This window comes from Papio anubis, chromosome 9 (genome assembly GCF_008728515.1).
Source record: "Papio anubis isolate 15944 chromosome 9, Panubis1.0, whole genome shotgun sequence".
NCBI lineage: Eukaryota > Metazoa > Chordata > Mammalia > Primates > Cercopithecidae > Papio > Papio anubis.
The window spans coordinates 7,473,332-7,488,433 of NC_044984.1; the positions used below are offsets into that span (position 1 = coordinate 7,473,332).

The 15,102-nt window shown below is 33.2% G+C and overlaps 1 protein-coding gene across 4 annotated transcripts in view; it reads right to left on the reverse strand.

Annotated features, from left to right (window-relative positions):
- Positions 1-803: 803 nt before the first annotated feature.
- The window catches only part of CD163L1 (CD163 molecule like 1), an 88,225-nt gene continuing 73,926 nt past the window's right edge, over positions 804-15,102 (reverse strand). For 3 of the 4 annotated variants that reach the window (XM_021921980.2, XM_003919466.5, XM_021921982.2), the window contains 4 exons: positions 14,461-14,571; positions 13,607-13,702; positions 3,225-3,331; positions 804-974 (listed from right to left, as the gene is read on the reverse strand). In XM_021921980.2, coding sequence (XP_021777672.2) covers positions 3,249-3,331; positions 13,607-13,702; positions 14,461-14,571 — 290 coding nt within the window. In that variant the 3' untranslated portion in view covers positions 804-974; positions 3,225-3,248. Of the gene's footprint in view, positions 975-3,224; positions 3,332-7,377; positions 7,477-13,606; positions 13,703-14,460; positions 14,572-15,102 lie in introns of those variants that run through there. The other variant, XR_002515512.2, reaches the window with a different exon arrangement.

Consider the following 15,102-nt stretch of genomic DNA (forward strand, 5'->3'; position numbering starts at 1 on the left):
GATTTTAAAATGTCTTTTCTAATAACCTAGGCTTCTTTTGTTTGTTTGTTTTACATCTCTTGTAACAGCTCCATGAAGCCTACTGATTTTTTAAAAATTATTTTTCTCTTATGATAGGTACTTGTTACTATAATATATGTGTTATAATTCCTATAGGAACAACAATATGTTCAAAATCTGAGGAAGCCAAGTTAGAAGCAAGGGCAATTGAGCAAAGCTGTCATTAATCAATCTATCAGGGATAAAAATAAAGATGACTATTCTGACATTAAATTTTGAAAATGATTTCTATGTTCAAATATCTATGGAATTACACTAATTTGAACTACAAGAACAGCCACAAGTCAGCCTCAAATAATGTTTTTCATTGCTCAGCAGGAGTAGGACTAGGACATGGTATGGAGTGGTTTTTTAGTTAGTGATTGTCTCAGTTTGGGCTGCCATAAGAGAGTACTATAAACTGGTGGCATATAAACAACAGAAATTTTTTCCCTCACAGTTTGGGAAGTTATAAGCCTGAGATCAGGGTGCCAGCATGATTCAGATCTGATGAGGGCTCTCTACCAAGTTGTAGACTGCTGACTTCCCATTCTACATTCACATAAGGGAAGGACAGTGACAGAGCTTCTGAGGTTCCATTATTAAGGGCACTAATCCCATTCATGAGGGCTTCATCCTCACGACATGATTACCTCCCCAAAGCTCCACTTCCTAATACCATTACATTGGCCGTTAGGATTTCAACATACGGATTTTTTTTTTTTTTTGTGGGAGGGGAAAGGAAAACACAAACATTCAGTCCATTTAACAGTGATACACATAATTCAACTTTTATTATCACCAGCCTTTATCAATTTAGTTGCTCTCCTACTGTTCAAGAAATGTTATTTGGACCAGTTTTCCATAGGGCAACTTGACTTCATCTTTATTCATTTAAAAGTTGCTGTCTCCTTCAAAGACATTTAGAGGTTTATCTGAAATTATAAAACAAGAGGCAACAAGTTACTATTCTTCTAAATAAGAATGCTAGCCTACATGAGGTTAAAGTTAAGACACGTGTGTGCGTGCACACACAAACACACACACACCTCACAAAGAATTGATCGATTAGGACAGATTTAGTAGGTGCTATGTACTGATATTTCTTTTTTGTGCATATGCAAATATGATGCAATTTTCTTTCTGTCCCATAGTCTAGAATTCTGAGTCTCAGAATGTAATAATTTACTTATCAAAGAAAAAGTGTTAAATAACACCAAAATTAAAAAGGAAGGTACAATTACATATGGTTTCGCTTTTTGGAATGCTTCTGGAAATTAATCTTTCAAAAGTTTTTAGGATGGATTCTAAGTCAGAACTGATGATTAATGAGGTTTAGACAGGGCAAAAGTAGTTTTTTTTGTATCACACAGTAATAGACTTGCTCAGTGTTATGAGCTGAATTGGATCCCCCCCAAATTCACATGTTCAAGTCTTAACCCCTAGTTCCTCAGGATGTGATTGTATTTGAAGACTGGACCTTCAAAGAGTTAATTACAGTAAAATGAGGTCACATGGGTGAGCCCTAATCCAGTATGACTGGTGTCCTTACAAGAAGAAATTAGATCACAGGCGACACAGACCAAAGGATGACCATCTGAGGGCATAACAAGAAGATGGCCGTCTGCAAGGGAAGGAAAGAGGCCTCAGAAGAAACCAGACCTCCCACCATCTTGATCATGGACTTCTGGCATCCAGAATTGTGAGAAAACAAATTTCCGTTGTTTAAGCTGCCCAGTTTGTGGTATTTTCTTTTGGCAGCCCTAGAAAACTAATACACTAAGCACAATAATAAACTAAGCAGAACTGCTGAGGGAAAATGTTTTCTAATATAGAACCCTAATTTCAAGTACTTTAAAAACAACACATAGTATCCACTGGCAAAGAAAAATTGTGCTAATATAAATTAGTATTTATTAAAATTGGTTTAGAATAATATAGACTAAATCATTTGTTCCTTATATCATGCAGATGATAACACCATAAGATACACTTTAGGATATATTTTAAGTTTTTCAATGAACCTTTCCAAATAGAGAAATTATCAATAGCATATAAAGAGGAAAAAGGCTTCAATCATAAATATAAGTCTTGGTATTAGAAGAGTTACCATTAAATTATGTTGGAGCTAGTTATTATCAAAATGGTTTTTGTGCATTTTGCCTCTGGTATTTCTTTTATTGTTATTATGGTAATAATATATTTTCGAGAAAAAAATGGAGAAACTCAAGCCCATTCACTTGGATCTTTGGGTCAAATTTGAAATAGTTTTGTGTTGGTGATGTCTAGTTATTCTGTAATAAAAATCAGGAGATATGACTTATCTTTGCTCCCTGGCATTTATTCCCATAAAACATTTAGAATTATCTTTGGGCTACACAGAAATGCTCTTTTCAGAATTGCTAGCTCATTCATGCTAGGAATTAAAAGGTGTTCTCAACACTATTTAGAAAGCACAGTGCTTTCTAGTCCTTTGACTTCACTGAGTTCAATTTTTCTCTCCATCATATTTGGACCATCCACTGTACTTGAGAGAAAGCACTGTTCTTTTTGTGCTGGATTTTCTAGTTGACTTTGATTTTAGTTATTTGTCCTGGCACCAGTGAGTATTTTAGAATTGCCTCAATGCAACATTATTATATAATGAATGCTTGTTTCTCTAAACCTTTAGAGAATGATTTCATTACTATTATATTAATGTTTTCTCATCAGACAAAGCCACCTACATTGATTAAATATGAAGCATGTATCATCTGTCAGGCACTGGCGATTAAAGCAATAAGAAGTGATATTCATGCATGGAATCTAGGCTGTACTTAAGAGAATAAATGTGAACATCCTACTCTGTGTAACAAAAATGAACAGAAATCCTAGGAATTGAGGTTATCAATGAGCAGTATGTAAAGCTGAGATCTAATCAACCTCTTCCTTAGTGACAGACTATCTGCAGCCCCAGCCAATGCTCAAAACCAATTCTGATAAACTCTGTAATAATTTTCTATAGGAACAACTTTCTTACCAACCTCTCTGCTTTCCAGAGGTTAACATAGAATATTTGATATACTGGGGATAAGAACCAGTGACATAATATATGGTAATATAAATACTGGAAAAAATGTGTTTAATTCTGCAACAGTGGGACATTAAATTACTAGTTTTAGTAAGAATGATACTTCTCAACTTACCTGGTGAGCCCTGGAAGTCTAAAGTCATTTTGTGGCTTCAGAGGCAGGAAGAACCTCCAACAGTGATGTGTCTCTAGCATCTTCACAACCATGACTGGGGGTATCATCTGAAAGAGGCAAAATCTGTATTATTGAGTAGTAGAAAACCCTTCTGCAGAGGGAAGGGCTGTTAGGTGCAGTGTTTGATCAGCTGGGAAAGTATAATAGAGCAAGAAGTGACTATTACATAAACTAAGAGCATGCTTAGTTACTGTTTTGAAGTAAAACAATTACCATATTTAAAAGGATAAACCATTAAGTGTTACCAAAACAAATAATACAGGTTTTTATCAGATTATTAGATTTGCTCCCAATATCTTAAAAGCCTAGAATTGTGATATTTATATTTTGAGTTTTAAAATGGGACAAGTGAAACTCAATGGTAAGCATCATTGTCTAAAGATAGGAGGGTACTAAAAATTGTATTTAGGGAGTTGTTCCATTTTTGGCAGAATTGAGAGAAATAAAGAATTGTTGTCCGTGGATAAATTTAGATAACTAAATATCAAGAAGGTTGAATATGACTGCATCTTTTAAGAGTAATTATTTGAACTTCTAGTTGCCCATGCAGCCTATAAGAAGCTTGGGAGTCATTACTGCCAATCACATAAGAAGAAAAAAGGTGAATAAACTGAAAATCAACAACTCTTCTTAGGTCCATCAAAGAACTGAGGTCATAGGGCAAACCACGACCACCAAAATTGGGAGAGACAGACAGGCAGAGACAGAGAATTACAACTTATAGAGCAGGACCTCACAGGCAGAAATCCCTGTGGAAATCAGTAATGGGATAGGGAAATCTAAACTGTAATTGACAAATTACTGTAGGCTCAGAGTGGAAAAGTTTCAGTGTTAAAAACTCCAGGGGATCTACATTTTTGTTTTACCTTTAGAAGCCCTACCAAGTTATCACAGTGAAAACTGGAGCAAAATCATCTTGTGCTTTCTATCAGGAGAGGCGAAAGCAGTCATTTTGAAGTACGTATAAAATATTGTGTTCTTCTTAACGAAGAACACTTCAATAGGGTTCCCATAAAATACCGGGGAATACAATGAATAAAATTGCACATCAGAGATCTTATTTAAGAACTCACTGGCCGGGCGCGGTGGCTCAAGCCTGTAATCCCTGCACTTTGGGAGGCCGAGACGGGTGGATCACGAGGTCAGGAGATCCGAGACCATCCTGGCTAACACGGTGAAACCCCGTCTCCACTAAAAAAAAAAAAAAAAAATACAAAAAACTAGCCGGGCGATGTGGCGGACGCCTGTAGTCCCAGCTACTCGGGAGGCTGAGGCAGGAGAATGGCGTGAACCCGGGAGGCGGAGCTTGCAGTGAGCTGAGATCCGGCCACTGCACTCCAGCCTGGGCGACAGAGCGAGACTCCGTCTCAAAAAAAAAAAAAAAAAAGAACTCACTAGGGAGCCCCAAAGACAACAGGAGAGACAAAAACAAGGGCACCAGAGGAAATATTAGCCTCTGACACCTACAGCTACAGCAAACAACAGATACAGCCTAATCCCTGGCCAGATAAATATAAAACCTTACACCGACACCCTCTTTACATCAATTCTTTGTGTCCACTATATGTCATGTCTGACTTTCTACAAAATAATTACAAGGCACACTGAAAGACAAAAAACAGAGTCTGAAGAGACAGCAAGCATCAGACCAGACTCAGATATGAGAGAGATGTTGAAATGATAACACCAGAACTTTAAAACAACTATGATTAATGTTATGGGATCGAAAAGAAAAAGAGGACAACCTGCAGGAACATATGAGGAATGTAGGCACAGAGTTGGAAATTCAAAGAAAGAATTAAAAATGCTAGACGTTAACAACACTGTAATAGAAATGAAGCATGTCTTTTAAGGGCCTGTCAATGGACTGGACACGGCTGAGGAAAAAAAAATGAGTGAGCTTGAAGAAACATTAATGGAAACTTCAAAAACTCAAATGCAAAGAGAAAAGAATAAAAAAGACAGAACAGAATATCCAAAAATTGTGAAAGAACTACAAAAGATGTAACATACATACAATAGGAATGCCAGAAGGAGAAAAAGGTGAGAAAGAAGCAGAAAAATATATGAAGCAAAATGACAGGATTTCTCACAACTAATGACAGAAACCAAAGCACTTATCCAGGCTGCACAAAGAACACCAAGCAGAATAAGTGCCAAAACAAAACAAAACAAAACAAACAAAAAACCCCGGAATTTAGGCATTCATATTCAAACTGCAAAAAATCAAAGACAAAGGAAAAATATTAAAAGAAGCCAGAAAAAAAAATTGTCTATAGAGGAGCAAGGATAAGAATTAAATTGAACTTCTCTTCAAAAACTATACTAGCAAAAACAGTGAGTATAATATTTAGGGTGAAAAAAAAGAACCATCAACTTAGAATTCTGTGTTCAGGGAAAGTATCCTTCAAAAGTGAATGAGAAATAAAAGGTTTTCTCAGACAAATAAAAATTGAGGTTATTTGTTGCCATTACAGTCACTTTGGAAAAAATTATAAAAGAAATTGTTCAGAAAGAAAGAAAATGATATAGGTCAGAAGCTCTGATCTACAAAAAAAAAAAAAAAAAAGGAAGCATTAGAGAAGAAATAAATACAGGTAAAATAAAATAAAATCCTTACAAATTTTTTACTCTTATTTGATCTAACAGATAAATTTGCTCATCTTCATTCCTGAAAGTTATTTTTTCTGGATATAGAATTCTGGATTGACAGTTCTTTTCATTTAGTACTTTAAAGATTTTGTTTGTTTCCTGACCCCTTTAGAAATCTGTATTCATTTTAATTGTTGTTCCTCTAAACATAATGTGTCATTTTTGTCTTCTTGCTTTTGATATTTTTTCCTTTGTGTTTGATTTTCAGTAATTTGAGCATGGTGTGTCTGGGAATGTATACATTTATTTTGGTGTTTGCTAAGCCTCTTAAATCTATGAATTCATGTCTTTCAAGAAATTTATGAAGTTTTCAGCCAATATTTCTTTAAAAACAAATCCTGCACCATGTCTAAGCTGTCTCTTTTTCTAATACTCCAATGATATGTATGCCTTTTTTTTTTTTTTTTTTTTTTCCAGATGGATTTTCGCTCTTGTCACCCAGGCTGGAGTGCAATGGTGCGATCTCCACTCACTGCAACCTCTGCCTTCCAGGTTCAAGCAATTCTGCTGCTTCAGCCTCTCAAGTAGCTGGGATTACAGGTCCCCCACTACCACACCCAGCTAATTTTTGTATTTTTAGTAGAGATGAGGTTTCACCATGTTAGCCAGGCTGGTCTCAAACACCTGACCTCAGGTGATCCACTCACCTCGGCTTCCCAAAGTGCTGGGATTACAGCCATGAGCCACCACACACCACCAGTATATATATCTTTTGATATATTCCCATAGGTTCCTCTCTCCCCATTTTTAAGGCATCTTTTTTCCTATTTTATTGAATAATTTCTATTGGTCTGTCTTGAAGTTCACTGATTTTTTTTCTGTTATCTTCATTCTGTTGTTGAGGCAATCCAGTGAGTTTTTGAAAAATTTTCATATACTGACATTTTTAATTTTTAAATTTCCATGGGATTCTGCTTCTCTCCTGAAAAAATTTCTCTATGCATTTCTAGAAAGCTTGCCATTGCCTCATAGAATATGGCTATAACAGCTTTCATGATGTTACAGTCTTTGTATGATAATTCCAACCTCTGTTCAATGTAGGTTGGCAGTTGCTGGTTGTCTGTTTCATGAGAATTGATCAGATATTCCTGGTTGTATGTTGAATAATTTTGGTTTGTATGTTGGATATTTTGATTATTATGTTGTAAGACTTCTAAGTCTTACAAAAGTTTTGTTAAAACACTTTGGAGAAAGTGGATTTTTGTTTTGTTTTGTTTTAGCAAGCCATCAACCCAGTTAGGTTCAGATTGCAATCTGTGGTGGTTTATTTAGTGCCAATTCAGTTCTCAAAGACTTTGCTATTCTGTTTGGGTATGCTTTTTGTATGTACCAGTATGAGTTGCTCTGGGATTTGAGTAGTATACATATTTTTGTTCAGTTCTCAAATACTTTGCTATGCTTTACTGTGGATGTTCTGTATATTTGCAGCTAAAAGGTAAACCTGGTACTCGTATTGCTTCAAGACCTCTTCTCCTGATCTTCCCTCTATGGAATTTCCTCTATTGTCTCTAGCTTCCAGTGGCTTCGTTTTCTATTTTCTCTGGCAAGAAAATAAATGGGTTATCTCACAGTTTTATTTTCTCATACTGCAGTAAAGTTTCACATGACTAGGAAGTAATAAGAGAAAAGAGAATAAGGATTTTCCACAAACGATTTGCATAACAGGGGTCATTCTTTCATGCTCTGCTATCCAGAGAAATAAATCTTCTCTCTAACTTGGGTGCCTGTGCCACATTGGCTGTAGCAGGGCAGATATGCCTTTGAAACTGGACTAGGGCTAGGGCCAAAAAAGCAAACTAAAAAATAGGAAGATTCCCCCATATTCCCTGGATTTTCCTTCCCCTGTCCTTTGGCCAGAAAGATGGGCTTTTTTAGGAGTCCAGGAAGAAAAAAACACAAACAGAAAATTTACCATCATGATCACAATAGTCTTTCCTCAGTTTGACGTCTCTTTTCAATGTGTTATTTACTTTTCAGAGTCCCAAGATTTTTTTTTAAGTGTATGATTTGATGAAATTAAGTACATTCAGTTGTTTGTGCAACCATTACCACCATCTATCTCCAGAATTCTTTTTATTTTGCAAAATGAAACTCTATACTAATTAAAGAATAACTCCCCATTTTCCCTCCTCCAGCCCCCAGAAACTACCATTCTACTTTCTGTTTTTATGAATTTGATTGCTCTATGTACCTCTTATAAAGGCAATCATGTAGTATTTGTCTTTTTCTGGCTGACTTATTTTACTTAGCATAATTATTTCACTTAGTATAATTTCCCTAAAGTTCACATACATTCCATTGTGTATATACACATACATGTAAAATGGAGTATTTACATATATAAGGTACATTTGTATATTATATATACTATATATTATTTTTATATATTATATATTACTTATATAAATTATATATAGTATATATTACTTATATATTATATATCATATATTATTTTTATATTATATATTATAATATATAACTTACCTATTATAGATTATATATTATAATATATAACTTATATATTATAGACTATATAGTAATTATGCTATATAATTACATTAAATTATATAAAATAAAATATAATATATAATATAATATAAATATATCAAATATTATATAATATATAATAATTATTATAGATAATTATATAGTATGTTATTTATAATATATAATTACATATCATTAAATTATTCTAATAATTTATTCTATAATATAGTATATATTAATTAATATATTAAATAATAATCATAACATAATTATATATTAATATATTGTATATTAATTTAATATAATATGTTGTATAATATAATATTATATTGTAATTTATATATTACATATAAATATAATAAATTACATATTATATTGTAATTTTTATATAATGTAATTTATATATTATATTAATATAATATAAATTTATATCATAATATAGTATAAATATAATATATAATATATAATATAATATATGATTTATAATATAATTATATTATTTACATAACATTAATATATAATAATATAATATAACATAATGGTAAAAGGAGATCTACCATTTGATCCAGCAATCCTACTACTGGGTGTCCACCCAGAGGAAAAGAAGTCATTTTATGAAAAAGACACTTGCACATGCATTTTTATAGCAACACAATTTGCAATTGCAAAAATATGGACCCAGCCCAATCAACAAGTGGATAAAGAAGATGTGGTATATATGTATAGATAGATGTATAGATAGATAGATAGATAGATATGCACCATGGAATACTACTCAGCCATGAAAAGGAAAGAAATTAAGAAAATTAAGAGTTTTTTAAAAAATGGAAATGAAAACACAACATACTGAAATATATGGGATACAGCAAAAAAAAAAAAAAAAAAAAAAAAAAAAAAAAAAAAAAAAAAAAAAAAAAAAAAAAAAAAAAAAAAAAAAAAAAAAAAAAAAAAAAAAAAAAAAAAAAAAAAATAAAAAAAAAAAAAAAAAAAAAAAAAAAAAAAAAAAAAAAAACACTAAATAACAGTACTAAGAGGGAAGTTTATAGCAGTAAACACCCATATCAAAAAAGTAGATCGATACCAGTCTGGCCAACATGGTGAAATCCCATGTCTACTAAAATACAAAAAAAAATTAGCCAGGCATGGTGTCATGTGCCTGTAATCCTAGCTGCTCCAGAGGCTGAGGCAGGAGAATTGCTTGAACCTGGGAGGTAGAGGTTGCAGTTAGCTGAGATTGTACTCCTGCACTCCAGCTTGGGTGACAGAGTGAGACTCCATATTAAAAAGGGGAAAAAAAGGTAGAAAGACTGCAAATAAACAGGCTAATGGTGCACTTCAAGGAACAAAAAAGGAAAGAACAAACCAAACCCCAAATTAGCAGATAAAAAGAAATAATAATAAAAATCAGAGAAGAAATAAATTAAATTGAGACTTAAAATCTACAAAGGAGCAGCAAGATTAGTAAGTTGATTTTTTGAAAAGATAAATTGATAAACCTTTAGCTGGACTAAGTAAGAAGAGAGAAAACTGAAATAAATAAAATCAGAAATGAAAAGAGAGACATAACAATTGAGACCACAGAAATACAAAGAATCATTTAAAAATATTATGAACTATAGACAATTTGGAAAACTTAGAAGAAATGGATATATTCCTAGTCATATACAAACTTACCAACACTGCACCATGAAAAAATAGAAAAGTTCAACAAATCAATAACAAGTCATGAGATCAAAGCCATAATAATAATAATTTTAAAACACCTGTCACTAAAGAAAACCCCAAGACCTGATGCTTCACTGCTGAATTCTACCAACCATTTAAAGAAGAACTAATGCTGATTCTATTCAAACTCTTAATGAAATTGAAGAGGAGAGAACACTTCTAAACTCATTTTATAGAGCCAGCATTAGCCTGATACCAAAACCAGACAATGAAACAACAAAGAAAGAAGACTCCAGGCCAATGTCACTGAAGAACAAAAATATAAAAATCCTCACCAAAATACTAGCAGACTGAATTCAACAACAGATTAAAAGATTTTTCACCAAAATCAAGTGAAATTCATTCCAGGGATGCAAAGATTGTTCAACATGAGCAAATCAATAAAAAAGTGTCAGAATCAAGAACAAAACCCATATGATCACATCAATAGATGCTAAAAAATCATTCATAAAATTCAACATCCTGTTATAATGAAAAGCCTCAACATGCTGGGTATAGAAGGAACATATTTCAACATAATAAAGGCCATGTATGATAAATCCACAGCTAATATGATACTAAATGGGGAAAAATAGAAAACATTTCCTCTAAAATGTGGAACAAGGCAAAGATGTCCATTTTCACCACATTTATTCAGCGTAATACTGGAAGTCCCAGCCAGAGCAGTTAGGCAAGAGAAAGACATATGGGTCATCCTAGTTGGAAAGAAAGAAGTCAAATTAGCCTTCTTTGCAGACAATATGGTTTTATAGTTAGAAAAATCTAAAGACTCCACCAAAAAACTGTGAGAACTAATAAATACATTCAGTAAAGTTACAGAATACAAAATTAACATATAAAAATCGGTAGCATTTCTATATCCCAAAAGCAAATAACGTGAAAAAGAAATCAAAAAGCAATCCAATCTGCAATAGCTATAAATAATATAAAATACTTAGGAATCAATTTAACCAAGAAGTGAAAGATGTATACAAACAAAACTATAAAACACTGATGAAAGAAATAGAAGAGGACAAAAAAATAAAACTATATTTCATGCTCATAGATTGAAAGAATTAATATTGTTAAATAACCAAAGCAATTACTCAAAGCAATTTACAGATTCAGTGCAATCCCTATGAAAACACTAATGACGTTTTTCACAGAAATAGAAATAACAATCATAAATTTTAGATGGAACAACAGAAGACCTCCAATAGCCAAAGCTATTCCAAGCAAAAGAACATAATTGGAGGTATCACATTACCTGACTTCAAAATATACTACAAAATTATAATAACCAAATCAGCATGGTACTAAAACAGACACATAAACCAGTGGAACAGAATAGACAACCCAGATATAAATCCATGCATTTATAGCCAAGCCACTCTTGACAAATACAGCAAGGACATACACTGGGAAAAGACAGTCTCTTCAATAAATGGCACTGGGAAAACTGGATAACCACACGCACAAGAATGAAACTAGATTCTATCTCACACAATATAAAACATCAAATAAAAACGATTGAATAACTAAATGTAAGACCTGAAACTGTGAAACTTCTAGAAGAAAACATTGGGAAACACTCCAGGATATTGGTCTGGGCAAAGATTCTTGGGTAAGACCTCAAAAGCACAGGCTGCCAAAGCAAAAATATAGACAAATGGGATTACATCAATCAAAAAAGCTTCTGCACAGCAAAGGAAACAATCAACAAAGTGAAGAGACAACCCACAGAGTGGGAGAAAATATTTTTAAACTATCCATCTAATAATGGGTTAATAATCTAAATATAGAGAGAGCTCAGACAACTCAATAGCAAAAAACCAACTAATCTGATTTTTAAAATGGGTGAAAGAACTGAATAGACATTTCTCAAAAGACATACAAATGGCCAATATGTAAATAAATGCTCAACAACACTAATAATCAGAGAAACGTAACTCAAAAAGACAATGAGATATCATACCTCAGGCAGAATGGCTTTTATCAAAAAGACAGGAAATAATGGATGCTGGCAAGGATATGAAGAAAGGAGAACCCTCATACACTATTGATGGCAATATAAATTAGTATAGTCATTTTGGAAAACTGTATGGATTTTCCTCAAAAAACTAAAGATAGTATTACTATATGATTCAGCAATTCCACTTCTGGGTATGTATCCAAAAGAATGAAAATTATATAACAAAGTGATAGCTGCACCATGTCTATTGCAGCACTATTTATTATAGCCAAAATATGGAATCAGCCTAAGTGTCCATCAATGAATGAATGGATAAAGAATACGTGGTATATATACACACACATTTTTAGCCATAAAAAATGAAATCATGTTATTTGTAGTAACATGATGGAACTAGAGGTCATTATGTTAAATGAAATAAGCCAAGCACAGAAAGACAAATATCCATGTTCTTATTAATATGTGGGAGCTAAAAATGTCCCATGAAGATAGAGAGTAGATTGGTGGTTATCAGAGGCTGGAAAGGGTAGGGGAAAAGGAGGATAAAGAGAGGTTGATTGAGTACAAATATATAATTATAAGAAATAAAATCTAGTGTTTGATAAATCAATAAGGTGACTATAATTTACAATAATCTATTGCTATTTCAAAATAGCTAGAAGATAATAATTCAGATGTTTCTGGTATAATAAAAAGACCAATATTTGAAGTGACAGATAATGCAATTATATTAATTTGATCTTTACAAATTATATGAATGTACTGAATTATCACATGTACCTAGAAACTAGGTACATCAATACAAAAATAAAATTTAAAAACAATGTTAATTAAAATAACAATGAGATGCCACTTATCAAATACTAAATTAGCAACATTATAAAAGATGAAACTATTTAGTGTCAGTGATTATTCAGTAAAATACATTCTCATTTATAACTCAGAGGAGTAAAATTTGTTACAGCTATTGGAAAGTCGCTTTGCCAGATGGTGTTCATTGTATTGTCACAGTAATTCCATTATAAGTTATTCCAAAAAAGATGTAGTTTTATGCACTGTTTTGTCCACACTGCATATCATAATAAAATTATTTTTAAAATAATTATAAATGTACAAATATAGATAAGATTCAAAGAACTTAGCCACCATATTAAAACAGAATGTAACAAAATTGGAAAACAATTATTGTTTATTGGGTTTGTAATGAAACTGTGGACAAGGTATTTGACTTATTATTAGAAGAAACAATACTTTTTATTTTAGTCTTCTCTGCTTGGTGCCTCTGCCATGAACTAAATATGACACTGAGGATGAAATAAGTGAGAATGTATATTCCAGTTTTCTTAATTTTGAGTCATATTTTATTTTATCTATTCCCCATTTGTTTCCCTTTCGTGTAGTTTGTATCAGAGGCTGAGACACATCTCCACCGGTGGGAATTCCTAAATATCAGTGGCATTTACATTCCCACCCTCTCCATGGAGTGAGGCCCCTGGATTGCACAGACCTGAGGTTCTTGTCCCATGTGGGTCCTCTCTCTTGAGACAGGTCTCCATCTCCTGGAATAAATTCTCCTCGAGAGAACCCCTCCTTCTGGTTGAAACTGAGAATGGATGCTTCATGGTTAGGATTCAAATTCAAATGGCCTATCCCTTATACTAGGACACTTAATGCTAAGGTTTGACATATATTAATCCCTCTGAGCTAAAATCCATTGGCCCTTTCAGCACCTACCCTGCTAGTGAATTTTTAACAATTTTAATATTTATCTTCCTTTTTCTTGAACCCTTGATATTCTTCTACTTTTATTACTAAGTTCTTTACATAGTACTTACTATGTGATGGCCATTTTTCATACAGATGATTAATTTATTTAACTATCTTAACCTAATGAGGTAATACTATTATTATCTTTACAAATTAGGAAATTGGATTTTGGAAAGGTAGTTTCTAGCGAAAGGCCACACAGCTAGTAAATTATGTAAGTGGTGTTCAAACCCAGGACACTCTTGTTCTTAATCCTCCACCATGCTTCTACATTTTCTATTGGCTATTTCTGCAATCTAGATTCTGAACCCAAACATACAATTCCTTTCCTTCTATCAGCTAAGATATTTGCCTCTCTGACTCATCATCTGTATTGCAAGCTACAGCTTCTAAAAGATTACATTTGTGTAAATGGAAATTGTGGATGGGCTGATTCTTGATCCTTCCACATGCTTCTGCATTTGGCCTGGCACTTTCCAATCCATCTCACTCAAAGTTGCAAGTGCATTTCTTCCCCTCTGCAAGAATCCCCCATCCTGTGTGCCCTTGGTGGCAAGTAACTCACATTTTATACAATCCTAGTGGGGCTCTCACCTCTGAGGGACAGATGTTTTTGTTTCTGAACTTGGCACCACGTGAGAAATAGAATAAACAGAACCAGGAGAAGGAGACCAAAGATACTAGATAAAATAAGTGCAGAATGACCTGTATAGAAATTAAGCATTGATAAGTATTAAACTAGTAGATATCAGTTGTGGGTTTATACATTGTAAAAAAAACTGGTTCCCTGGTTGCTGAGAAGAATAATGGCTATACATTTCAGCATATTCATGAACAATACATAATTTTTGAGAGCTATTTTAGATGAAAACTATCTAGGAACAACTGAATCCAAATCTTTCCATAATTCTATTGCCCTAAATTACTTCCAATTTTATGCGAAAGATTTGATAATTAAACCTTTCCTCTTGCATTGCATTCACTACTAAAACATCAGAAATCAGAAAATACTAGAGCTTGAGCTGTGAGCTGTGTCTTTTTTTTTTTTTTTTTTTTTTTTTGAGATGGAGTCTCACTCCGTCACCCAGGCTGAGTGCAGTGGCATGACCTCGGCTCACTGCAACCTCTGCCTCCTGGGTTTAAGTGATTCTCCTGAGGCTTGAGCTGTTTCTGCCAGTCTCATAAAGAATAGTTGAGAATCTAGAAAGATAATTCTATCTATGAGGGTACCACGAG